Source organism: Penicillium malachiteum (genome assembly GCF_028827825.1).
Source record: "Penicillium malachiteum strain IBT 17515 chromosome Unknown utg000002l:1.0-8849297.0:1.0-8852440.0, whole genome shotgun sequence".
Lineage (NCBI taxonomy): Eukaryota > Fungi > Ascomycota > Eurotiomycetes > Eurotiales > Aspergillaceae > Penicillium > Penicillium malachiteum.
In genome coordinates, this window is record NW_026643095.1 from 1,731,045 (window position 1) to 1,755,840 (window position 24,796).

The window sequence follows — 24,796 nt, forward strand, 5'->3', positions numbered from 1 at the left end:
AGCTTGCCCGCCACTGTTAGGTGGAGCTTTCCAGAAGACTCACGATGATACTTCGGAGCTACATATTAAAGCAGTGGTGACATCTTAGGCGTGCTTGCTCCCCCGGATCTCATAGGTTGTATCCACCATGGCTACTAGACTTGCTCTTCATACTCGTGGTCTTCCACGAATCCCTCGACCTTCAACCAAGCTACTTTCTATAGCTCCTCGCTCCTCTTCACTCCTCCCAAGGTCCTTCTCTCTTCTTGCGCCATATACCAGAAACACCCCGGTTTCCTCAGTACGCCATTATGCAAACGGACGTCCTCATCCCCCCGGCGGTACCCACCGTATGAATATGAGTGGGGAGCCCGAGAAGCCTGCTCTGGAACAATTCGGTGTTGACTTGACAGCAAAAGCAAAGGCTGGAAAGCTGGATCCTGTTATTGGAAGAGATGCAGAGATTCACCGGACTATCCAGGTGCTGTCACGTCGGACCAAGAATAATCCCGTACTGATTGGTGCGGCGGGTACGGGCAAGACTGCTGTGTTGGAGGGTCTTGCGCAACGAATCGTTCAAGGCGATGTTCCCGAGAGTATCAAGAACAAACGTGTGATCTCGCTGGATCTAGGTTCGCTGATTGCAGGCGCCAAGTTTCGCGGTGACTTTGAAGAACGTCTCAAATCAGTACTTAAGGAAGTTGAGGACGCTCAAGGTGGTGTCATTCTCTTCATTGATGAACTTCACACTTTACTGGGACTTGGCAAGGCTGAAGGTAGCATTGATGCAAGCAATCTGCTAAAGCCAGCGTTGTCTCGAGGTGAACTTCAATGCTGTGGTGCTACAACGCTAAACGAATACCGCATAATTGAAAAGGATGTGGCGCTGGCTCGCCGTTTCCAACCCATCCTAGTTGGCGAACCATCTGTCGCATCAACAATCTCCATTTTACGTGGTATTAAAAACAAATACGAGGTGCATCATGGTGTTCGTATCACCGACGGGGCTCTCGTTGCTGCCGCTACCTACAGCAATCGTTATATTACCGACCGTTACCTCCCCGACAAAGCAATTGACCTGGTAGATGAGGCCGCCTCAGCCCTCCGCTTGCAACAAGAATCGAAGCCCGACGCCATCAGAGAGTTGGAACGCGATATCACCACAATTCAGATTGAGCTTGAGTCTTTGCGCAAAGAGACCGATGTCAGCAGTTGCGAGCGACGAGACAAGCTTCAGGAGGAGCTGAAGACCAAACAAGACGAAGCTGGCAAGCTGACTGAAGCTTGGGAAAAGGAAAAGGCTGAAATTGACAGCATCAAGCGCACCAAGGAAGAGCTGGAACAAGCCCGATTCCAATTGGAACAAGCACAGCGGGAAGGTGAATTTGCCAAAGCTGGAGAGCTCCGATTCTCTAAAATCCCCGAGTTGGAAAGCAAATTACCAAAGGAGGGAGCAGAGCAGGATGCCGAGAAGCAGAATCTGATCCATGACTCTGTCACAGCTGATGATATTGGTAATGTGGTCTCCCGGACTACAGGCATCCCGGTCAACAAATTGATGGCCGGCGAAGTCGAGAAGTTGATTCGGATGGAAGATACACTCCGCAAGTCGGTTCGTGGACAAGATGAAGCTCTCGCCGCAGTCGCCAATGCTGTTAGAATGCAGCGAGCTGGGCTGAGTGGTGAAAACCGCCCGCTAGCATCATTCATGTTCCTTGGACCGACTGGTGTAGGCAAGACAGAGCTGTGCAAGAAGATGGCCGAGTTCCTTTTCTCCACGGAGACTGCGGTCGTACGATTTGATATGAGTGAATTCCAGGAGAAACATACTATCAGTCGCTTGATTGGATCTCCTGCTGGATACGTTGGCTACGATGACGCGGGACAACTCACCGAAGCTGTCAGACGCAAGCCATATGCCGTCCTCCTATTTGATGAGTTCGAAAAGGCTCACCGAGATATCTCAGCCTTATTACTTCAGGTGCTCGATGAGGGGTTCCTCACAGATGCCCAAGGCCACAAAGTCGATTTCCGAAATACCCTGATCGTCCTGACTTCTAACTTGGGCGCCGATATCCTAGTTGGAGGTGATCCCTTACACGCCTACAAGGATACCGGTGAATCTGAGGTACCGGCTGATATCAAGAAAGCCGTGATGGACGTTGTACAGCACGCCTATGCACCCGAGTTCCTGAACCGTATGGATGAGTTCATCATTTTCAAGCGCCTCTCACGCGAAGCTTTACGAGATATCGTGGATATCAGAATTAATGAATTGCAGGGCCGACTTGATAACCGTCGCATGACCTTGAAGGTAGACGAAGATATCAAGGATTGGCTCTGTGAACGAGGTTATGACCCCAAGTTTGGTGCTCGACCACTAAACCGTCTCATTGCCAAGGAGATTGGAAACCGGCTGGCCGATAAAATTATCCGTGGTGAGATTGTGTCTGGTCAGACTGCTCGGGTCTCCCTCCTCGATGACAAAGCTTCTCTGGTGGTTACTGTTGAAGGAGCTGAAGAGAAACAAGCACGAATCTGATCATTTGTGACTTTTATGGCATTCACCGTGGTGTTTGGGAAACATTTGAAGAAATTAAGGGTGGATTGTACTTGAGCATTGGCACTTCTATCGATGGATGAATCTTCACTCATCTTGTATTATAATTTTTCTCATTCAGTGTAAATTAATGCAGCTATTTTACGACACTCTTAGTACCTTTGTCTTGGAAGATTGGATCACACACGTAGATTGAGGAGTGGAAGTATTGATTGCATCATGATGCAGGGTAAAAAAAGACCGAAGTAGGAGCCCTTCATCCCCAGAGGTTGCAGAAGTAGGAACAAGCCTGAAATTCAAAGAAAATATGCTTTAGCAATTCCTAGGAAATCGGTTTAATTCGCCTTTCTTCGTGACCCTACATCTCATCTTAAGCTATCTGGTGTAACACCACGCGCTAGAGTCGAGTCAATGGGCATTAAAATGAGCGTCCACACAGGATCAACCACTTCTTCTGCGGCCATTTCATAAATTTACTAATATCAAGTGTTACCAGAATATTGGAAGAAACTAGGTAGAAAGGCTATGTAGAATACCTGGATTAATGGAAATACTATCCGGAACTATAGAGCTGTATCAATCTTTCCCCACTGCACAATTTCTCCAGTCCCAAGCACCAGATACACGGGAAATGAACCAAGAAAGGGACCGAGAACAAGCTCTGGACACAGGTAACACTCCAAGAGGATTCAAGATGCTTACAACAAACAAGAAAAAAAAGAGGACCGCTGCGCAACATACAACAAAAAGAGGTAAGTATAAGGGGCCACCAAAACACACCAGGAAGATGGCGGTTGGATGAAGTCTGATATAAAGCCACCAATAAAAGGGAAAACGGAATACCAGGGAATGCCTGATACTAATATGTTCGATCTGCATGTAGGGGAGGGTAGGATTATGTCCGTAGGTACGTGGAACATAGGCTTAGGCCATGTTCTAGAACGCCCAAAGAAGCTGTAGGATAGACATGCAATAATATGTCCCAAGGAAGGAAAAACCGCAGACTATGAAGGTCCCTACAGAGCGTAGGGGTTCACGGACCGAACAGTGAGGCAACTATGAAGGTCAGTGAAAAATTCATCAAAAATATCAAAAATAAATCGGAATGGTTAGCCAGGTTCACTTACGGTGGACTCTTGCTCAGATCGGTCTTCAGGATAATAGGAACACGGGACATCTCGGTGACGTCCTGGATGAACTCGCCATCCTCTTCTCTCAGCTTGAAAAGCTTCAAGTACTTCTCCTTGTTTGTCAGCTTGCTCTCGGGCGCATCGCTGGTGCTCGAGACAATCTTCGGGTCGGACCGAGTACGGTGGGGTGCCTGCTGGAGGTGACCGTTACGAGTGGGCGACGGAGGCATGCTCTGGGTCGACCGGTCAGCCGAGTTGAGAGACACACCAGCAACCATTTCAGTCACCTCATCCACATCGTCATCGTCGTCGAAGAGAGCGTCGACATCATCAGCAGACATGGTACCGGTCTCAGTCTGCTTGCGCATGGCCTCATCATGTTCACGAGCGCGCTCCTTAGCAGCCTCAGCCTCGCGAGCAGCAGCAGCAGCCTGAGCAGCACGAGAGTTTGCAGGCTTGGGGCGTTCGTCCTCAGGAACGTAGGCGGAAGAAGGAACGCCCTTCTCCCAGTAGAGCTCAAGGACACGGCTCTCCTTGCGGAATTCGGCCTTTTTCAGAGGTAACTGGTCGCAGTGCACACGCTTCTCAAAGCCGTATTCGGGGATGAGAACATCGAATGCGGACTCGTAGACGCAGAGCACAATGCCCTCGCTGATGAGATCTCCTCCAATCTCATGAACCTTGCGGTCCATGCTGCGGCAAGCCTCAATGTGAACGCTCTGCTCCTGGGCATTGTGAGCAGAATCCTTCTTGTTGTTGCAGAGGTCGGCGGTCTTGGTCAATGATTCAATATCATCGGTGAACTCAATCGCGCCCTCTGAGAGAATGGATTCAAGCTGGCGGTGCACAATAATATCAGTGTAGCGCCGAGATGGGTTAGTGAAATGAGTGTAAACAGGCACATTGAAAGTGTAATGAAGACGTGGCTCCTCGCCGACACCAGATCCAACGAAGTACTTGGCACGCTGCATGGCCTTCGCAAGCAAAGTTTCCATTCCCTATTACCCAGATCAGTAAAAATTATCGCGATGGCGCCATTTACCCCTTGTGATAATGCACTAACCTTGCGGAGATCCACATCCTGCACCTTGCAGAGAGTGCTCTGCAAGGTACCGCTGCTGGAAGCATCCATACCAAAGCCCAGGCGGTTCATTCTTTCCACAAACAATGTCAGGCGACGAGGGTTGGGAGAGGGCTGGCGACGCAGGAATGCCTTTTCAGGCATAGCACTGGCAAGCTTGCGAGCCACGAAGTAGTTGGCCTGGCGACTGAACTCTTCCACGAGTTCATGAGCTGGGGTAGAATCGAAAATGTTGTGCTCCACGGGCACATTCTCATCATCAAGCTGTTGCAGAATGCGCAAAGAAGGAACGTTAGCGACCCGGTTGCCAAATCGAGCGTCGCGGAACTTGTGCGCAATGGCCTTGGAGGAAGAATTTGTTAGCAAGGGTCACTTCAAACCAAGAGCAAATCCAAAAAAGGAGGAAAACAGGTGACTTACATTCATCAAAGCAATGTTGTCAGTAGAAATACCTGCGGCAGTCTTATCCGACTTGCCGTTAATCACCGCATTGACCTCATCGTAACTGAGACGGCCTGCGCTCTTGATGATACCCTTGCCAATCCAGACGTCATCGTCAACAGCACCGGTCTCCATGTCGGCATTGAAAACAACGCTGACGGTCAAGCGATCCTCGCCAGGAACAAGCGAGCAAAGCTCATTAGAGACACGGGAGGGAAGCATGTTCATGACTCGGTCCATCAAGTAGACAGCAGTTCCACGCTTCTTTGCCTCACGATCAACCAGGGAATTGCCCTTGACGAAGTGGGCGATGTCAGCCACGTGAACACCGATCTCAATCTTTCCATCAGCAAGCTTCTTGACATGGAAAGCATCTTCCAGAGCCTTGGTATCCGAAGGATCAATTGTGAAGATGGTTTCATCGCGGAAGTCACGACGTGTCGCCAAGGCATCACCTTCCTTAGCGATAGACCAATCTTCATAGCCAATGCTTTTGGTGACGGCATCGGAGAATTCATCTGAACCAAAGTTGTTGTCACGAAGCAAAGCATCAGTCTCAACGCGCAAGTCACCCATCTCGCCAAGTTGTTCCACAAGGGTACCGAAGGGGTGCAGAGAAGTGATAGGCCACCTCTTGATGGAGGCAACAAAGATACGGTTAGCATAGTCCTGGTGCTTTTCAACAAAGTCACGTGGAGCTTGCTCGGTGGGAATAGCGATCAGAGGCACACGCTTGTCCGTAGGCTTAAACCAAACAATCTTAGGCTTATCCTGATGACGATCTTGGTGGCGTCCATGAGCACCATCCCTGGCTTGACGTTCAGCCTCCTGCTTCTCCTTAGTAGCCTGACTGCTTGGACGCAGGAGACCTAGGGTACCGGAGAACATCTGACCCGCGATGCGCTCAATGACAGCCACGACATGACCAGCGTACAAAGGTTTCTGCTCATCACTGATCTCATCTTCTTCAACCAGGAGGAGGCTCTGACCTTCGACTTCGACGTCGTCGTTCTTCTTCTGAGTAGGACGCTGGCGGAGACTACCACGGCGGCGGATGCTTCCGTCCGGACCGACTTCCTGTCTGTCACCGTTGGAGTCTGATCGACCGAGCTTGTCATTACCAGCGTTGCTACCAGAACGGGCATCAGTGATGTCCTTGCGCTTCTTCTTCTCCTCCTTTTCTTTCTTCTGCGCCCACACCTCGTCCACATCGAGCAGTTCAATTGCGACAAAGTCGCCTTCCAATGCACGGTTACGATCCTTGCTACCACAGATGAAGATGTCGGCATCCAAATCGTTTGTGGTGACGTAGGCGTCCGAGCGATTCTTTTTGTTGACACGCAACACACCAGCAACTAATTGACCGTTGCTAATAAGAGCAGGCAGATTGGCTTGGGGGGAGGTAAGGAGTGAACAGAGTCTTGCGCTGCTGCTGCTGCTGCTGCTGTTGCTGTTGAACAGAAAGCTGGGGAGGAGCATGCTGGCTGGCCTGCAGACCACCCATTCCTTGGCCATTCTGTTGCTGCTGGAGAGCCTGAAGCTGAGCAAGCTGAAGAGGGTTCAGCTGCTGGCCACCAAACATCTGGGGAGGGGCCATCATGACCTGCCCCTGAGGCAGCTGAATCAGCTGAGGCTGTCCAGGGTACTGAAATTGGCCGATGGAGCCCATCGACTGATTCATAGAACCGCGAGAGCGGTGACCAGGTTGGAAACCGCCTCCTTGTTGTTGTTGACCAAAAGGTTTGTTCTGATCCTGGCTCTGGTTCTGGTTATTCGGCTGACGCCAGTTGCCGTCGAAGTTCCGGGATCCAGTGCGGGCATGACCGGCCTGGCTGCCTCGGCGCTGGTTGTCAGACTGGTCGCTAGGGGCAGGGAACTGGAAGCCACCAGCACCCCGACCAGAGAGCGAACCCCGGCTACCGCCGATAGCCATTGACTGACTACGACCGTGGCCACCACCCGAACGAATGTTACCAGCACGCTGCAGACCAAGTCCCTGTGGGGCAGGCGAGGTGCTGCTCTGAGGCTTATCATCCGAGGCTAGCTGGTTATCCGATCCACTGGCGCCAGGAGAAGGGGCAGGGAATTGAAAACCGGATGCAGTTCTCTTCTGTTGTGCAAGCTCAGCAGCCTTCTTAGCTTCGGGCAGAGCGAGAGAGTGGCGACGTTGATGACCTCCACCAGGCGGGCCTCCACGGCCGCGACCATGGGCATTATTCTCATTCTTCTGATTATTGTGGCCTTGCTGGTTGTAATCAGCATATCCAGAAGCACCCGAAGAAGGAGCAGGAGGAGGGCCCATAGCGAGGCCAGGAAGGGCGGACTGGTTGCGACGGTGGGAATGATTCGGTTGGTTCATTGGCACCCCAAGCTGCTGTTGCCCTTGTTGCTGTTGAGGGAACTGGAAGGCATTGACTTGAGGAGAAACACCACCCATAGAACCACCGGGAGAGAATGCGTTGACCTGGCCCAGCTGTTGAGGCTGGAGCAGGCCCATGTTCACGTACTGTTGGTGTGTGGCAGCGATTTGCTGTTGCTGCTGCTGAAGCAGTTCAATCTGTTGTTGAATGGCGAGTTGTTCCACTGTGATATACATTAGGATCCTGAAGTGTGAAGCATGGAAAGCGAGTCATACTCATCAGAGGGGTAAGCTCAGATGGACTTCTCCGGTGAGCGATATGGAGCTTGCGCCCAGCGGGGCCAGGGACCCCGGACTGGTTTTGTTGATCCATGATCCTTGACGAAGGAGTATTATCACTGTAGTGTAAAATGCGAGAGGGCGGAGGGGACCCGACGACAAGAGGGACTGGTGTTGCCTCTTAAAGGCAAGCGAACCGAGGTATGCGGATCACCGACCGACCACGAATGGGATGGTCTTTTATGTGCGGACGATAGCTTTCAACAAGAGTGATGTTGTGAACGATACTATAAAGTGAACGGAGTGAAGGTCAGCACGAATGGAGGGAGAGTAGAAGCAGAGTGGATGCAGGGTAAAGGAAAGTCAAGAACGAGAAATCGATCAATGTATGGAATAACTAATTTTTGAAGGAACGATGTAATGAGGAAGGAGGGGGGAAGCTTGTCACTATAAAGCGGAGGTGGAAGTTACGATGGCTTGCTCAAGTCCATGAGCGGAGGCCAGAACTCAGACCTCGAAGCACCTTCCAAGACAACCTTGGAAGGGAGGACAAACAAGCCCATGGCCGAAGTTTTTGGGATCAATAAGAGAAACCAAACATTGTGGTCCATGGGTATGAGCTCACTCTCCCACCCCCTTCTATTCATTTTCTTCCAAAAAAAAGGAACTAGGGATTACCCTTACCTATAATCGAGACTAATGACGAGCTCGGAGGCCTAGCATTCCAAAAATGACGTCTCCGTTATCAACGTGGGATGGGAAAATTGCTAGAAGCCAACGAAGCAATAGCGGTCTGCACACAAGCAGATCGCAGGAACCGAAGAGGAGAAGTAGTCGAATCAATTGCACGCTTAATGCAATTTGTATTCACGGGAGGCAAGGATCGACTGAAAAGGACGACGCTCGCTCGATTCGAGAATAAGGAGGTTTGGAAGGACCGAGTTGGCGAGTGATTTGAACTGGGGTTAAATCGTACCGCCGTCAAACCAAGCAGGCCAAAAAAAAGTGGTGGTGGGAAGAATCAAGAGGGATCCTCAGCCGAGGGTGGTATGATACTCGAATTTGTTCAAGAAGTGCGACTGGATGAACAGAGCTACTTCAAGGAAATTCTAAGGCAGAAAACGTGAGCGGGTGAATACGTTCTCGAAGAGAATGACAAGTATAATTAGAATAGAACCGACGATGCAAGCATCGACAGATTCGATCAGAAGGAACGATGGGGAAAGAAGAGAGAGATGAGGATTGGGGGGGAGGGGGGGAAGAAAGTAGAGGTGAGGAGGGGGAAAGGAGAAGAAAGGTGATGATGGGATCCATACAAAGCGGATGTGGGGAGAATGGCAAAAGGGCCGTGGTAATTATTGTATGTATCGGAAATAACGTGAAATCCAGACGGTATTATTACCCTATCTTCACCTTTGATTGCCCTGATATCACGCCGAGTGATTGGTAATACGTTGTTCTCGTTCTCGTAAATACATCAGTTCCCCCAAGCGGATGTCCTGGATGATCTCCATTGCTCCCGACCTCATCATCCGCTCTTTGGGTCTCCATCCCGCAGCCCTTCAAGCTCTTGAAGCTATTTAAGCTCGTCACAATCGATTCATAACCAATCTCCCGTTGAATTAAGGAGGACAAGCTGTACTGGGTATGAAAAAACCCAGTTCACGTGGTCTGAGAGATGGAGATCTACGCCCCTCGATTTAATACTACTAGTAGCTTTGCTAGGTAACAAATTTGTCAACTCAATTCAGACACCTGACAACTGGCTAGGTTTTGCAATATGGGGCACGCAATCTCTGAGAGACTATAACTCTTGATCATCCACCTTTGACAGTTAGGCAGTCCATTTAGCTACCACCTCCTCCCCTCATAGCCCAACATTCATGAACTTCTTCCAACACCTGAAGATGATTCATGGTTATAAGTACAACAAAATCGCTTCTTCCTACATTTCCACTGATATGATAAGGTTTTACTATACAAAAATGTATCAAGTCCGTGATATTCAAGCAGATTTAACAGAACTCGAATCGATCAAATTGAAGCTTTATCAATATCTACTTAACAGAGCTCATCACCAACCGCGTTTAAGCATCAATGATGCAGGTCATGATGATGAAATGAACCATACTTTGAGTCCATGATCGCGGGTCCCGCTGACTCAGCATGTAATTTACGTATCTTATTTTCTCCATGGCTAATTCCGCAGCTCCCAAGGTTCCAGGGCTTCACAGTAAACAATTTAGGGAAATCCCCAAAGATTTACTTCCATTCTTTCAATTGACCTTCTTGTGAGTCGCCCAAATCGTGGGCTCAACGCTTGATCTTATCGGAGTTAGATCACCGGGGCAAGCGCCCAATCTTCGAAGGGAGACGGTCTAAACAACTTCAGGCGAAATACCTGCATCACTACCTAAGCGCTTTTGACTTTGAATGCCCCTGAGCCAGCTGCATTCGATTTATTAGTGCTGTGATCTAGTTGAGAAAATTTGAAGGTGCGGTCTCATTGAATCTTGAACCCCTCTGCCCCCACCTAAGCTCATTCACTTAAAGGTACCCGGAGCTTTGGGGACCAGGAAGCTGGGTCCCAAGTCCTGACCACCATTTACCAGCGGTCGTTCACTCGCTGTCATTCAATCGCCGCGGAAGAATGGCCTTGCACATGAATCATTCTTCCTCCTCGTAACTCACTCACCTTCTTCCCTCCCTCCTCCACCAACTACCGCCCAACTCACAACTCTTTCTTTTCGACATCCACACAGTGACCAACCACACGGTTACTTCCACCATTCTTCGGATCTCTTCAATCCCTTCGCCTAATTTTCTCTCGTATTGAATACAAATCCTCCAAAAGGTTTATCTTTTCATCATGACCAAGCGCATTATCCATGTGCCCCCGTTGGACAGCCCTTCGAAGCAATTGATGCGTGATCTGTGTCGTGATCTAGACAATGTCCGCATCTTCAATGAAGATTTGAAGAAGGTTCATGCCTACGAACGCAAGGTCTTTTTTGAACATCTGGACCAAATCGATCAAGAGCGAGAGGCGATTCATACTGCAGCACTCGACGAAGCCGAAGCATTTCACAACCGGGTCCGCGAGGAGGCTGAGGCCACTTTGAAAGAACACAACCGCATCGAAGAAGAAGAACGCCGTCGCAAGGAAGAAGAATCTCGTCTCGAACGGGAGCGCATTGAACGCGAGAAGGCAGAGAAGCTTCGTCGCGAACAAGAGGAGGCAGCCCGTCTTGAGGCCGAGCGCCAGGCCAAAGAAGAAGCGAAGCGCAAAGCCGAAGAAGAAGCCGAACGCGCCCGCCAGGCAGCTCTTGAGAAGCAGCGAAAGGAGGAGCTCGAAAAACTTGAGAAAGAACAAGCCGAAAAGCGAGCTAAGGAGGAAGAAGCCGCAAAGGCCAAGAAAGCGGCGGAAGCAAAGGCTCTCGCAGAGCACCATCAGAAAACCGGTTCTCGCCACCTTTCTGACAAGGAACTCAAAATTCATCAGCGATATCTCGCTTTGCACAAGACTCTCAAGGATTTCCGCGCGTGGATACGCCAGCTTGGCAATGAACAGCCTGGTTTCAAGACAGCAGCGGGTCTCTTGCGTCGCCAGATTCGAAAGTCCGTAGGCCAGTTACGTGACGGCAAAGGAGCAAACAAGACACAGGTAAATGGTTCCAACATGACTATTATTTCTGATTTCATCATCGCTGACATGACATTTTGGTCAATCTAGATCCATCAGATTCGCGTCGATCTGGAGAAGGCTATCGCGCTTAATGGACCCCTCGTGGACGTTCGCCAGTTCTTCGCATTCCCTCCGGACGAAATCGCTCGCTCTGAGCAGATGGCTCCAGCTTTGCTTATTTACGGCCTTCACATGCTCGCCAAATCGTTGATTTCTGTTCTTGTCAATGAGGCGGCCATCAAGCCTCAGCATGCAGAGCCAGTGGGCGTCCTCGCAGCTCAAATCTGGTCAATGGATGCGTTCTTGTACAAGGGAATTGCTCTGTCCGACATCCTGTGGGCAAAGTATCGCGTGGTATGCCCGGTACTCTGGGGTTTCACTGGAAGCGAGGAAACTGATGTTGGCCGCAGTGCTATCGGTTGGTGGCGCATCGAGGCTGGTGGTGACTTCATCAGCGAGCAGGAGCATCTGGATAGAATGACTGCCCTGGGTGCCGGGTACGCTGCTTTGACACTGCGCAACTTCGGCAAGACCAAACGCCGGAACCCGTTCCCAAACACCATGTTTTGGCACTCGATGCAGAAGATCCTGGCAGTTCCAGCAGCGGAGCTGCACGATACACAAATCACGGTTCTGCAGGCGATGTTGCGCTACTCTGGCGAGCGCATCGTCACCATGTGGGGTGTTTACGGGGTGGGCCTGGTGCGCAGAGCAGTGGTAGGCCTGCCGCAGTCAATGACCAAGAAGTCAATGCCTGTCTACCAGCTTGAGCTCATTAAAGAGCTCTACAAGCGGGATCATCAAATCCTGGTGTGATAGGCAGGCTTCTTGGTCATTGGCTGCGGGCAGCCTCTCCCTCTCTGTTGCTTTGCTTTTTCTTCCCTCCCTCACTCGCCTTTCTTTCTTTTCTCTTTTCTCTTTCCTCTTCGTTCCCCCCGGCGTTCCGTGTGCCTGTTCTTGTCCGGCTTCCTTTTTATTTTAGTTTCTACCCAAGACAACGGGGCGTACGGGGCAAATTGATAATATCTTCGCCGGCAGGCCCGGTCAAGCACAAAAGAAATTTCTTCAAAAACATCCAATGAGAGTAGATCTGTATTCTAGTAAGCATCCCTAGGCTTACAACTCGAAGTGGTCATAGCCTGAGCTTTATCCTCTAGCTAGCCCTTAGAGATGTCACCACAAATACCACAGGCGAGCATTAGAGCTGCAAGACACCTAGGCACGTACGGAATATCAAGTCTTCTATAGTCTCAGGCTCCTATACCTTCCAACTTGGACCTATCACGTGTCTATTCCACCACTATATAGCCAACGTCCCCCTCTTTCTCTTCTGTCTCTCTCTCTCCGAGTCTCTCTCTCTCTCTCTCTCTCTCTCTGCCCATCCTTCAAATCCCTTTTCCATATATGCATGCTTGCATACCCCTGAGCCTCGCTAAAAATATTCTTTAACTTCAACATTCCACGACTTTCGACGACTTTCGAGGAAGGCTGGTACTAAGCTACCACTGGCACCTACTACCTAAGGAGTAGCTCTTGTGCGCAGAGCAGTGGTAGAGCTCCCATAGCCGATGAACAGACGCCGATGCCACTTCATCGATTCGACCTCATCAAATAGCTTTACAAACGCGACTATCAAGTTGTGCCACCCCCTGATTCGAGAATCATGCCAACACACCCTGCAGAATACATGGAGAGAACATGTTCATGTATTCATGCCATCCTCTGAATAATTCAATTGAAGCACCATTACATTCAGTTCCACCTTACTTTGACCTTCATACACGGGACACTCCATTGATATCTATATCGGAGTTTTAAATGGAGCCCGGGGCTACTAGTATTATAGACTACTAGCTTCAATGGGCTCCTCGACCTTCTGTTCTTCTTCGACTGCCTCGACTGCCTTTTCTTCGACGACAGGTTCGGGAGCGGTCTCAGTAGCGGGATCGAGTCATCGCCGGGCCCTTGCACGGCTGCACCCAATGTCACTTAACTATACAAAGGCACCCGCATTCCTGCATCGAGAAGTGAGCAGAACATTTGAAACACATTATAATATCCAAATCTGGATTGACACTTTAAATTCAACCCTGAGAGAGAATACATTGATCTGTATTCAAAACCAGAGCTTCTTTCCACCATCTCAGGTACTAGTGCTACATACCCAAAGATTGAAGCCTGAAAGATTCATCGTCTCCAGAAAAAAATGGCATCCTCCAGCAGTCTTCTCCGCCTGAAATTGAAAGGTTTTCCAGCGTGAGTCATGGCCCGATACTACCAAATCCCACCACCTGCGTGATTCAAGTCGATAATCACTCCACGGTTACAATGGCAATTTGTCTCGACAAGATCTCTCATATCTAAGAAGAAGTATTGTCCAGCTCAAAAAGAACAAGGACACGATGAAGTTGATATGAAGTCACACATACTTTCCGTTACTTTCGAGAGTCTTGGGATTGGCAAGAAAATGAGGCTGTTTTTTGTTCGCTGTGTTCGGCGTCTTGGGACCATTGAAACATGGTTTTGTTGTAAGGCGGAAGAATCAAACCGAATGAGATTATTCTATGGATTAAGTGGGCTTTATTTTCAATATTGGACTTATTCTTCAAGTTCTTCAACTACAGGGCTTGAGCATTAGCAGTACATCTATGATGATCTATCACTTCTACATAGACCTCGGGACCTTTACCCCACACATTATGGACCAACGGGCTATCAGTGTAATTCCCAAGGTTCTGTCCAAGTATAAGGATCAATGTACTTCAAGACTATGATACTTGAAAACCTTGGAATTAATGATTGATTTTGAGATTTTTTACTACTAGCAGGACTCTTGGCCTTCAATTTCAACACTGCATGAACACCTTCCTATACCGGCGGGATATAAGCAGTGGTGAGATAATCAGTCAGTCTCGACCCCAACTCGGTCGGACAATATCCATAATAGGCAACATAGTAACATTGAACCGGAGGCGCCGAAGAAAATGAGAATTCTAGAATGATCATCCTGAATTGTCTAGACCCGGGTGAACCAAGCGTTGGCCACCCCTGGGATTGACGGCGGCTCCATTCTCCGCCTTCTCCCCACGATAGCAATTGGTCGAGACCCGGAGCCACCGGCTATATTGAGGTATTGTTGCCATCCAAGTGTTTGCCTCCATTGTTCCAATTGTTGGATTGTCTGGTTTATCCAGGGTTGATTATGATCTGGACAATGGACCACAGACTTGTGACATCATGACTTAACCGGGCTTGGCTTAGTCTTGGCGGTGGTCGTGATTAATACTGAGATGTTGAGACTAAAGTGAATAGTAGAGAGAATCTGAAATTTTTTTCATTATAATCAAGAAAATCTGTAGAATTGATCATAGTACTCACATAGTGAAGGTAATGATGATGTTGAAAAAGCGCGAGTGGAGCCCCAAGACCCTGATGTTTCAGTGCTTAGAATAAGTGCAGATGAAGAGTGACCATTGGCCAACCCCTTGATCAGGGACCGCCCCACTGGACCCTGTCCAAATGTTGCAAGTCCCTGGCTCCAATATTCCCCCCCATTTCTCTTTCTCTCGTTTAATCCTATAAGAGACTCAAATGACCTTCGTGGTTGTCCATTCATTTGAAAATTAGATCAATCCAGATCAAACTCATTCTTTACATTGTTCTTTCTTTTCTATTTCTCTCTGTTCATTCATTCTCAGTACCCAATTTTAATCATGCGTACTGCTGGTCTCCTCTCTTTGGCTCTGGCCGCTGCTCCGGCCTTGGTCTCTGCTCGCGGTACTCTGGGTTTCTCTCTCGGTGACAAGAATGCCGACGGCACTTGCAAGGCTACTAGCGACTATGAAGCCGACTTTGATAACTTGAAGGACCTCTCAAATCTGGTCCGTACTTACTCTGGTACTGAATGTGACACCCCTCAGAACATTCTTCCAGCTGCCAAGAGCAAGGGTTTCAAGGTTGTTCTGGGTATCTGGTAAGCATCATCCCCACGATATCCCACATTCCGATGACCACGTGGATATAGCTGACACAATTCCTATTTAGGGTCGGCGCACAAGATAGCAGTGATTTGAGCACCAACGATGCGTCCTTCCAGGCGGACTTCGCTGCCTTGAAGACTGCCATTCCCGGTTACGAGGATTACGTCGAGGCTATCACTGTTGGTTCTGAGACTCTCTACCGTGGTGACCAGACCGGTCCTTCTCTGCACAACTACATCGGCCTCGTCGCCAACCAGTTTAAGACCATCACCGTTGGTACTGCCGACAGCTGGAACAAGTTCGCCGACGGTACTGCTGATGACCTATTCACCCGTGACACCGAGTCTGCCCCGTTGGTCACTTATGTCCTCGCCAATGCTTTCGCCTACTGGCAGGGTACCGCTGCCGACGAGGCTTACCAGACTTACTTTGACGATATGTCTGGTGCTATGTCGCACATCCAGAAAGTTGCTGGTACCAATTCCGACAAGATCCGCATTCTTAACGGCGAGACTGGCTGGCCTACTGGTATGGATTTCTAAATTATAATCTATCTACTCGATTACTCTTACTGACGATTATCTACTATAGATGGTGGCTCTGATTACGAGGCTGCTAAGGCTGGTACTGACAACGCCCAGACTTTCTGGCAAACTGGTGTCTGTGGCATGCTTGCCTGGGGTGTTGACCTGTTCTACTTCGAGGCTTACGATGAGTCCTGGAAGCCCAACAGTGTCGGTGACAATGGCCAGGCCATGGACGAGAAGCACTGGGGTCTACGCACTGCGGACCGCCAGACCAAGTTCAACACCACTTGCCAGTACTAAAGCTGGAATCGATAAAGAGATCCTTTTCAATTGTTGATGATTAATTTGCCGAGGTTGACGAGTCGCGAAAAATGCGACTCTGGTAGATAATCTCGTCTTTCTGTTAACTCTTTCAAGCTGTATTTCTTTTTATTTTGACTTTATTCTTGATATCGGTGATCGCATACAGACGAGCGGTGACATCCAATTCGAATGGAAATATGGACTTAATTCAAGTTCTTGTTTGCCTTTGCAGGTTCCTTGTAGTCGCACTGGTAGTGATACAGCTCACAGACCAAGGGGCATTGTCGTACTTGACAATTTGACAGCCTTGGAAGTGAATATTGAGATTCCAGAGTAAGTATGAATCTATTGTGAGTTCAAGTCTTCAAATGTTTACTACCCAGGGTATTATTGACTCCGTCCAATATAGATGATCTACTCCAGGGTTGTAACTTAGATGGATGATTGGTGGAGAGAGTATTATGTCATCGAGTCAAGATACGGTACGGTTACAAGCATCGACCATGGTTCATCTTTACCCCTGAATCTCTCCACGAACCGTATATTTCTTTGTTTACTTTATCAGACATCTGGACTAAGGAGAACATCTGAAACAGATCAAACTATGACATGTGGACATCTCTGGAGCATTAAACTAAATAACATCGTGGACCTCAACTGCAGAATTACATAACGGTGCAGAACAAAGTACGAGTGGCGGTCAGGAGACAATCCTTTCCTAGAATTGATCTCCGGGGTACCTGCGCGCAAGGGTGTCCTCCACCAAGTCCACCAAGTCCACCAGTCGGTCACCAGTAAACTAGAATGTGCCGGAAATTGATTCAAATCGAGTTAAATGAACCATGATCCGCTAGTGTATTCACTACTCCTGACCAACCCACTTCTTTCATAGTCTAGCCAGGTACCTGGTACCACATACGTGACGTGACATAAGCCCTTTTTTTTCTTTCCCCTTTCTCGTGTATATTCCTTTTACGCTTTCGCTTTGTCTTTTGTACTCGATTTTTTAAGGAGGATTTCAATTACTACGAAAAAGAAAAAAAGTATCCCGTTCATATACTCGGGTTAAAAAAAAGAAAAAAAAGGGGAACCCACGATAGCCGAGTAACCTCCATTTTGCTTGGTTCAATACTCAACCGTTCTCTGCCAGGTGGTCTTCAATTCCCGTTGGATTTCCATGCGTCAACATTCTGGACAATAAGCGGAGCGGCAAGCAAGTGCTTGCTGCAGGAGTCGACACGGAAGGTATGAGCATCATGCATCCCAACTGTTTCATCCATGATTGTTTTTCTTGTTTGGTCCATCGGGGTTCAATTGGGCCTCCAGATGCAACCCGCGTCACCACGCGATTTGCTTCCCACCCCCGTCCCTTTCCCTCCACTCAAAGAAACGAGATTAGCAGAATGATCCAAAATTATCCGAGACTAATCATAGCATCGTGGCTGTCTCTATAGATCCACGTTATCCCGTATCTTCCGCCATTTCAATATCTTCGCAATCCTTCTCCCCGAACCACTCGCGCACCTTGCGTGATCAATCGCAGCTGGCCCCGACAGTATTTCTGTCCGCTCCGCCATCAGGAGATTCGAGCTCCAGCTCATCTGCTGGTTCTCCCTCCCAGAATCAATCGCCGCGGAGTATCACCCTCGAACCCCCGCAGCTCCCGTTCATTCCGAATACTCGCCGCCTAGGCGATTCTCTCGCCTCCTCCCCGGAGAATCGAAAGGCAGAAAGCAGTATCTATTACACCACTGCTTGGGGGTCTCCGTATGCAGCACCTAGCACTCGGAGATTATCGTTGACCCTTAGTCAATACGCCGGCCTCGACCAAGGATCTGGTGCTAGCTCCCCCGCCCAGTCCATAACCAACCAAACCGAGCTCCGGAGAGCGAGCGTTGCCGTCAATTCGGAGGATCTTCTTGGAAATCGCGAAGAAATCCGCGAAGGCAAGTCGATTCGAGACTTCACAGAGGATTGGATCAATCAGTATCTATCCGGTCAGCCAAGAACAGAACGCAGCAATTGGTTGAGCGACGATTCTGGAAGTGAAGCACCCTCATTTTTTACCGCGCATCCCCATCTCGCCGACGACCTTTCAGACGATTGGCTTGGATTAAGAGGACGACAATCGAGAGAGAGACCTTTTGAAGACTCCCACGCTTTCCGATTTTGTTGGTAAAAGGACAGCTGCCCGTTCAAAAGGAAAGCAAACCATTCACAAGCGCGCGGACACATTGCGCCAGGAGGATTTTTGGGGATTCGCATACGATAAAGAACCGCCCAAGAGCATCATGTCAGATCCAAAAGACTCGCAGCCTCCTGCTGAGGCGATTTCACCCGTGGAGAAGCCGTTGCCGCCTCCGCCGATGAATGCAGATGATGAGTTTGTACAGGAAGATGAAGTACCCGGGTCAACAATTGTAGATACATTGAAGAGGCAGGCCTCGGAGATCAACAGAGTATCGACTTCGACCCCTCAGAGACGGAGAAAGAAGTTGGCGTGGAAGGGCAAGGCGTGTGTAATTGACCTGCCTTTTGATGATAAGCGAGGCACAGAGCAAGCAGAGTACCCTCTTATGAAACCGGCAGATGTGCAAGCCCGGATGCAAAAATGGGAAGAAGAAGGCTATGACACGCGAGGATTCACTGTTGGTGAATTGGATGATTCAGCGGGTCCGACTGAGCTTGGAGGTTTGACTCGTCCCCTGTATCCAGATCCAGCAGAGACATACGACGAGGGTAAGAGTCAAAGAGCATTTATCAATTTCCCGGATAGGGCTGTTTGGGATGCGTATGTAGCTCACTTGCAAGAGGAGAAGTTGCGAGCTCTTGGCGTCTCTTTTGGGGACGACGAGCCAGGCCCCTCCATTTCTCCTGAGTCTGGATCCATCAATCCTTCCCAAATACCTTTCCCTGGCCTCGTTGCATCACCACCCATCCCAACAGGCTCCGCTGTCAGCAATCCACTTGGCTCGATTCACCCTTTCTCTCCACATTTCGGACAATCGACGGGCGTTGCAAGTGGTGGAATCGGATCACTGGCGTCGCCTGCGTCACAGTTCAGTGTTCAGACTCCCTACTTGGGCATGAATGGAATGGAACAAAACTACGTTCCTGGTTTCCCATTCCAATACCAACCCACACCACCTGCACAGGGCTCTATGACCCCCCAAAGTCTGATTAATCTTCGTCCAGCAAACGTTTCTACTGGTCCGACTGGGCTTCACAACTTCAGCTCAATGCTATCACCCGTCTCTCCCATGCATGACCAGGGCGTCTTCCACCCGGGATTCAACAATGAGAAGGACGTCTTTGATGACCGATTTGGTGCTATGAATCACGAAGATGGTCCTCCTTACCCCACTCCTCAGACTCCTGTGAATGATCCCAGTCACTTCCATGCATCCAACGTTGAAATTGCTCACCCTACCCCTCGTGGTCATGGTCACAATCTGAGTGAGACAATCGAGAGAGGTCTGGACAACATGGCCCATCCTGAATACCACTTGAATCACCCTGACCATCACATCGAAGAGGCTGAACATGACGCGGGTCATCTCAATGCGAACCATGCAAGCCTTCTCAACTCTCAGTGGGCCTTGGGAGAAAACGGCAGCCATCACCAGGTCAACTCTCACGTGCAACAGTCCCATCCTTTCTCTCAGCATCACTCCTTCTATCCCGAGCATTATGCTCATGAAGGCGCCCACGATGGTTCTGATTTTGATACCAACCCTAGCATTACTGGAACACCGCAGACTCGAGGCGCGGTTCCTAACCAAGGATCCTGGCACGAGGCTAAGCCTAGCACTGGCTCTTTCCGTGGTCATCAATCTAAGCTGTCTACTTCATCCTTCAATGTTGAGGCAAAAGAGTTCGATCCTACAGCCTCCTTTGGATCGCCAGCTGCGCCATTTGTCAAAAATGCATTCCAATTCGGAGGAATGAACCAACCTGGATTCGGCTTCACGCCAGGGCCGTCTTTTGGCTCTGGAGCTACGAATGGCCCTGTGCACCATAACGCCAACCAAGAATCTAAGTCTAGCTTCAAGTTCTCGGCTGCTTCGTTCAATGTGGAGGCCCCTGTCTTCAACCCATCTGCTAGTCTCAACTCCAATGTTAGCTCCCAGCCATCTGAGAGTCGGACAAAGATCTTTGGTGATATTGATATTACTGAGATCTCTAAGCCAGCTAAGAAGAACAAGGCTATTCCTATTGTCCGACCGGACGAGAATGAAATTCAAGAGGAAGATAACGAGAACCAATTCGATGAAGGGGATGGACGTCCAGTACCTACGGATCGTCACAAGCGTGCTCGCAAGGGTGTTGGTCATTCAGATGGCGAGGCCCGCTACAGTATCTCGACCCATCCATTGGGTGAGTCTGGCAATGCGCAAGCATCGAACAATCTCCCAAGTTCGGCTGAGGGCAAGGAGAATGCTTTCCCCGGTGAAAATGCCGATAGCAAGCGCGTTGAGCGTCACGGTACCCCTCACAGCGAGGCTGATACTTGGACTTTGTTCGATGTGCAACGCGAGGGTGGTGGTCTTGCTCGTTCGAATACTGCTTCGCCTGCCCACCATCAGCAAGAACCGATCGAGGAGTCAAACCTAGAGAATTCTGTCCAAGACGAGGAACGCCCCACAGGTCATTCTTCTCAAGAATCCAAGGATAAGAACGCAATGCTCTCGGCCACGGCCAAGCCATTTGAGTTCAAGCCTGCTGTGTCCTCGTTCACACCGGCAACAGTTGACCCATCAAGTTTCGCCGAGAAACAGCCAGAGGCTAAGCCTGTTGAGAAGCAGCAAGCCGGCCTTATGGCTTCTCGCTTCGCGAGTGAAACTGCTGTCAAGTCACAGCCTCGTCCTACTCACCAAAGCCGCGGATCAGAGGAGCTCACTGCTGAACAGAAGCTTGAGTTCTATCGTGAGTCTGCTGAAGACTCCCCTGACGATGATGAGCTCAATGCTATCATGGATGCACTCAACGAGAGTGGATCGGATGTGGGCATCGAGCGCCAAGTCACTCCTCTTCCATCTCGACACATCTCTGATTCCGTTGGTGGACCGACCAAAGAGCGAGCTTTTGGCTCTGCCGAGGGCAGAAGCGAGGCACCCAGCCCTAGCCCAGGCGGTGGTCAAAGGACATACAAGCTTCAAATTCCCAAGCTGGGTTCAGACATCGATGGACAAAGCAACGCTACATTTTCACCTCAAAAGAGCCTTATCTCTCGTATCCACTCTCCTGTGCGTCAGCTTATCACGGAGAATGACCATGTCAGCGATTGGGATGATATGATCTCTTCTGGTGAGGATGAGAAATTCTTCAACCGCAACCGCTTCTTCGATCGCCGTATCAACGACATTGTCGGTTCTGCTATTGATGATCGTCTTGGTCCTATGGAGCGTGCTCTGGCTGTTATCCAGACCTCCGTTGCTTCTATCGCTTCTGGTACTGCCAGCCGAAGGGTTCTTCGCAGCACATCTGCTGAGCTTGAAGACAGTGACGCCGATGACGAGGATGATGATGAAGAGCATGAAGAGCCCGTTAGAGAACGTTCGCCTCACCAAATGCGCGACCGCAAATTGGAGATGTTGAAGAACGTTGTCATGGAGGCTCTTGTTACACATGATCTGCCTCAGCGCACAGCTCATCACTCTAGCCACAGCGATATGGCCCAGCTTAAGGAGAGCTTCGCCGAGCTGCAGGCTCTGACTATTAAGAAGCTCGCACAGGACCCTGTTGGTGATATGCGTGAGATTCTGGAGGAGACCCTGAGTAGACAACTGGCTGCGCAGACTCCTCGTTTGTCTGAAGCCGAAGAGATCGGTGCTGATAGTCTTATGCTCCAGATCGATGGTCTGAAGAGCATGCTTCGTCTTGCCGATGAGCGTGCTGAGCAAGAATACAAGCTGCGTCGGGATGCTCAAGACTCCGTTGGCGAACTCCAAACTCTTCTGAAGCTCGCTGAGGAAGATGCTGCTCGTCACAGTGCTGCCGCTGAAGATGCCGAGGCTCGTTTCCTCCACTTCAAGGAGGAGAAGATTCCCCACCTTGAGAAGATGCAGTTCCGCGCCGAGTCTCTTACTGAAGAGAGTGAGACTCTCAAGGTCACCATCGCTGAGCTATCCACCAAGAACATTACTCTGGAGGGTACCCTGGATGAGTACCGTGTTTCAAGCGATCACTTCCGTCGCCAGCTGGAGACCACTAAGGATGAGAACAAGTCTTTGCATGAGACTGTTGACCACCTGCGCACCCGCATCGAAGACAACCTGTTCGCTCGTCAGAATCTGACTGAGAAGTTCGACCGCTTGCAGTCTGACATGGTTTCAGTCACTTCTGATATCACACGTGAGCAAGCCGCTGCCCGCCGCAGAGAGGAGGAGCAAACTGCCAAGTACAATGAGCTCGTTGTCACCCATGCTCGGGAAATTAAGCGCCGCGAACAGCTTGAGCAAGAGGTTCGTGAAGCCGAGAAGCGTGACAAGGAAGCTGCCAAGATTCAGTTTGTCCACGAGCAATCGCTGCAAGAAAATGCCCGGTTGGAGGAGACTATCGCAGCTTTGCGTGCCGATAACCACGATCTGCAACTGAAGGCGGCTCGCTTTGAGCGTGAGTTCAACGAGGCTCGTGAGAGCAGTCGTGTTGAGATCCAACGTACTCGTACCTCACTGGAGGCCGACATTGAAGCCTCGAACAGCCAGGTCAATATCGTGCGTGCTGAGCTTGAAGCACAGATCATTCGTCTGCAGACTCAGCTCGATAACGTTCGTATGGATGCTGATACCTCGCGCGAACGCTACGAGTTGCTCCTCGAGGAGGCCAATGAGTCCAGGATTACTGCTCTTGCCACCGCTAAGGAGTCTCGGGAGATTACCCTTGAGGATCAACGCAAGACCCACGAACGTGTTCTCAATGACCTCCGCGAGCGTCACGCCCGTGCCCTGCATAACTCTTCTGAAGATCGCCAACGTGGTGAGGCGCATACTGAGGAGCGTTTAGCTCTTGCTGGCGAGCGAGCCAAGCACCTTCAGGATCGTGTGCAGCATCTTGAGGAGAAGCTCCAGATCGCTCAGTCTGCTGCTCGCGCAGCTGCTGAGGCCGCTCAGAAGGCTGGCTCAGGCCCCATTCCTGCTCTGACGTCCGCACCCAGACACTCTTCTTCACCTTCCATGTCCTTCAACAAGGGATCTAACGAGCCTGAGAAGATCTCCCCGCAGGCTCTCCGGGAGTCTATCTTCGTTCTTCAAGACCAACTTCAACAGCGTGAGACACGTATTGAGGAGCTCGAGCAAGAGGTTGGGTCTATTGACAAAGATGCACCCAATAAGATCAAGGAGAAGGATAGCGAGATTAGCTGGCTCCGCGAGCTACTCGGTGTTCGCATCGATGATCTTCAGGATATCATCAAGACTGTCTCACAGCCTTCCTTCAACCAGCACGCTGTCCGTGATGCAGCTATCCGCCTGAAGGCGAACCTGCAGATGCAACAGCAAGAGCGGGAACGAACCATATCTGGAGCTGCTCTCCCATCACTCCAATCCATTGCCGCATCCCCACGTTCCCTACCGCTAGCTGCAGCCGCGGCCTGGGGGAACTGGCGCAAGGGCCGAGAGAGTAACAACTCTGGAAACCCATCTGAGCAGACACCATCCAAGTCAAGCAATGCCAGTGCTTTCCTCTCGGGACTCTTGACTCCTCCTAGCTCGAACGTTCGTCAGAACGCGCCCCATTCTGCTGGTCCAAGCCGTTCTCATGCGGAGACTCGGCCATTGAGAGGATTTAACTCTGTTCCTCGTCGTGGTTCCCTTCGTCAAGAGGCTCCTATTGCTGAGCCACCCAAGACTCCACCTCTTCTTCGTCGGTCAAGCTATGACCATGATGCAGAGCCGGCGAACTACGAGGAAGACGCTTTTGCTACTGACGATATCGAAAGTACCGTCGGTGGCATGGTCTCCGCTTCACCCAAGGGCTCTATCGAGGATGGTCCCTTTGGACCTGAGATCTCTTCTGATATCGAAGAAGACGACGTTGAGGAGACGGAAGATACAGAAGAGTGATCAACCCGTTTACTGTTCTACTCTCCTCTTTCACTTCCTTTGATTTCATATCCTTAACTCCCGTCAGACTGATTCAAAATCATGCCCCCTTTCTTATACTTTGATCCTTATACTCGAAAATTCCCATCAGTATCTCTCCAGTGATATTCCGCATGCTCGCGTTTTATTGATACTTCAGCGTTTCATTACCCTCTATCCACAACTCAACCTCGCACACTCTTTCAATTACCCCACATTATTTCCTCCACTCAGATCTGTGATTCAAGTTCCTTTTAACGTTCTCTCGGATTGATACCACCCTGTGTTTTTTACCTCATTTTTCCTCTTTCTTTCCATACCAGTCCTATGGACGGTTTCTCTTCTTGGTATCTTGTATATTTGCTATCAAATACGCCTACTTTCATGTCCC

The 24,796-nt window shown here is 49.9% G+C and overlaps 5 protein-coding genes across 5 annotated transcripts; 4 read left to right on the forward strand and 1 right to left on the reverse strand.

Annotated features, from left to right (window-relative positions):
* Positions 1-127: 127 nt before the first annotated feature.
* Positions 128-2,521, forward strand: hsp78 (chaperone ATPase HSP78; the record flags this gene model as incomplete). The annotated part of the gene is made up of 1 exon (XM_057087134.1): positions 128-2,521. The coding sequence occupies one exon, from the start codon at positions 128-130 to the stop codon at positions 2,519-2,521; it is 2,394 nt and encodes a 797-aa protein (XP_056946963.1).
* A 1,034-nt stretch (positions 2,522-3,555) lies between these two features.
* On the reverse strand, positions 3,556-7,923 carry ssdA (mRNA-binding translational repressor SSD1; the record flags this gene model as incomplete). The annotated part of the gene is made up of 6 exons (XM_057087135.1): positions 3,556-3,595; positions 3,667-4,667; positions 4,733-5,092; positions 5,171-6,560; positions 6,607-7,774; positions 7,827-7,923. 6 exons carry the CDS (start codon positions 7,921-7,923, stop codon positions 3,556-3,558), a joined length of 4,056 nt encoding a protein of 1,351 aa, XP_056946964.1.
* Positions 7,924-10,698: 2,775 nt separating this feature from the next.
* Positions 10,699-12,330, forward strand: N7483_003699 (putative RNA export mediator Gle1; the record flags this gene model as incomplete). Its single annotated transcript, XM_057087136.1, has 2 exons — positions 10,699-11,493; positions 11,563-12,330. 2 exons carry the CDS (start codon positions 10,699-10,701, stop codon positions 12,328-12,330), a joined length of 1,563 nt encoding a protein of 520 aa, XP_056946965.1.
* A 2,897-nt stretch (positions 12,331-15,227) lies between these two features.
* On the forward strand, positions 15,228-16,321 carry bgt1 (1,3-beta-glucanosyltransferase Bgt1; the record flags this gene model as incomplete). The annotated part of the gene is made up of 3 exons (XM_057087137.1): positions 15,228-15,487; positions 15,559-16,022; positions 16,086-16,321. The coding sequence occupies 3 exons, from the start codon at positions 15,228-15,230 to the stop codon at positions 16,319-16,321; spliced, it is 960 nt and encodes a 319-aa protein (XP_056946966.1).
* Positions 16,322-17,650: 1,329 nt separating this feature from the next.
* Positions 17,651-24,387, forward strand: N7483_003701 (putative myosin class II heavy chain (MHC); the record flags this gene model as incomplete). The annotated part of the gene is made up of 3 exons (XM_057087138.1): positions 17,651-17,689; positions 17,868-18,321; positions 18,443-24,387. The coding sequence occupies 3 exons, from the start codon at positions 17,651-17,653 to the stop codon at positions 24,385-24,387; spliced, it is 6,438 nt and encodes a 2,145-aa protein (XP_056946967.1).
* Positions 24,388-24,796: the final 409 nt, after the last annotated feature.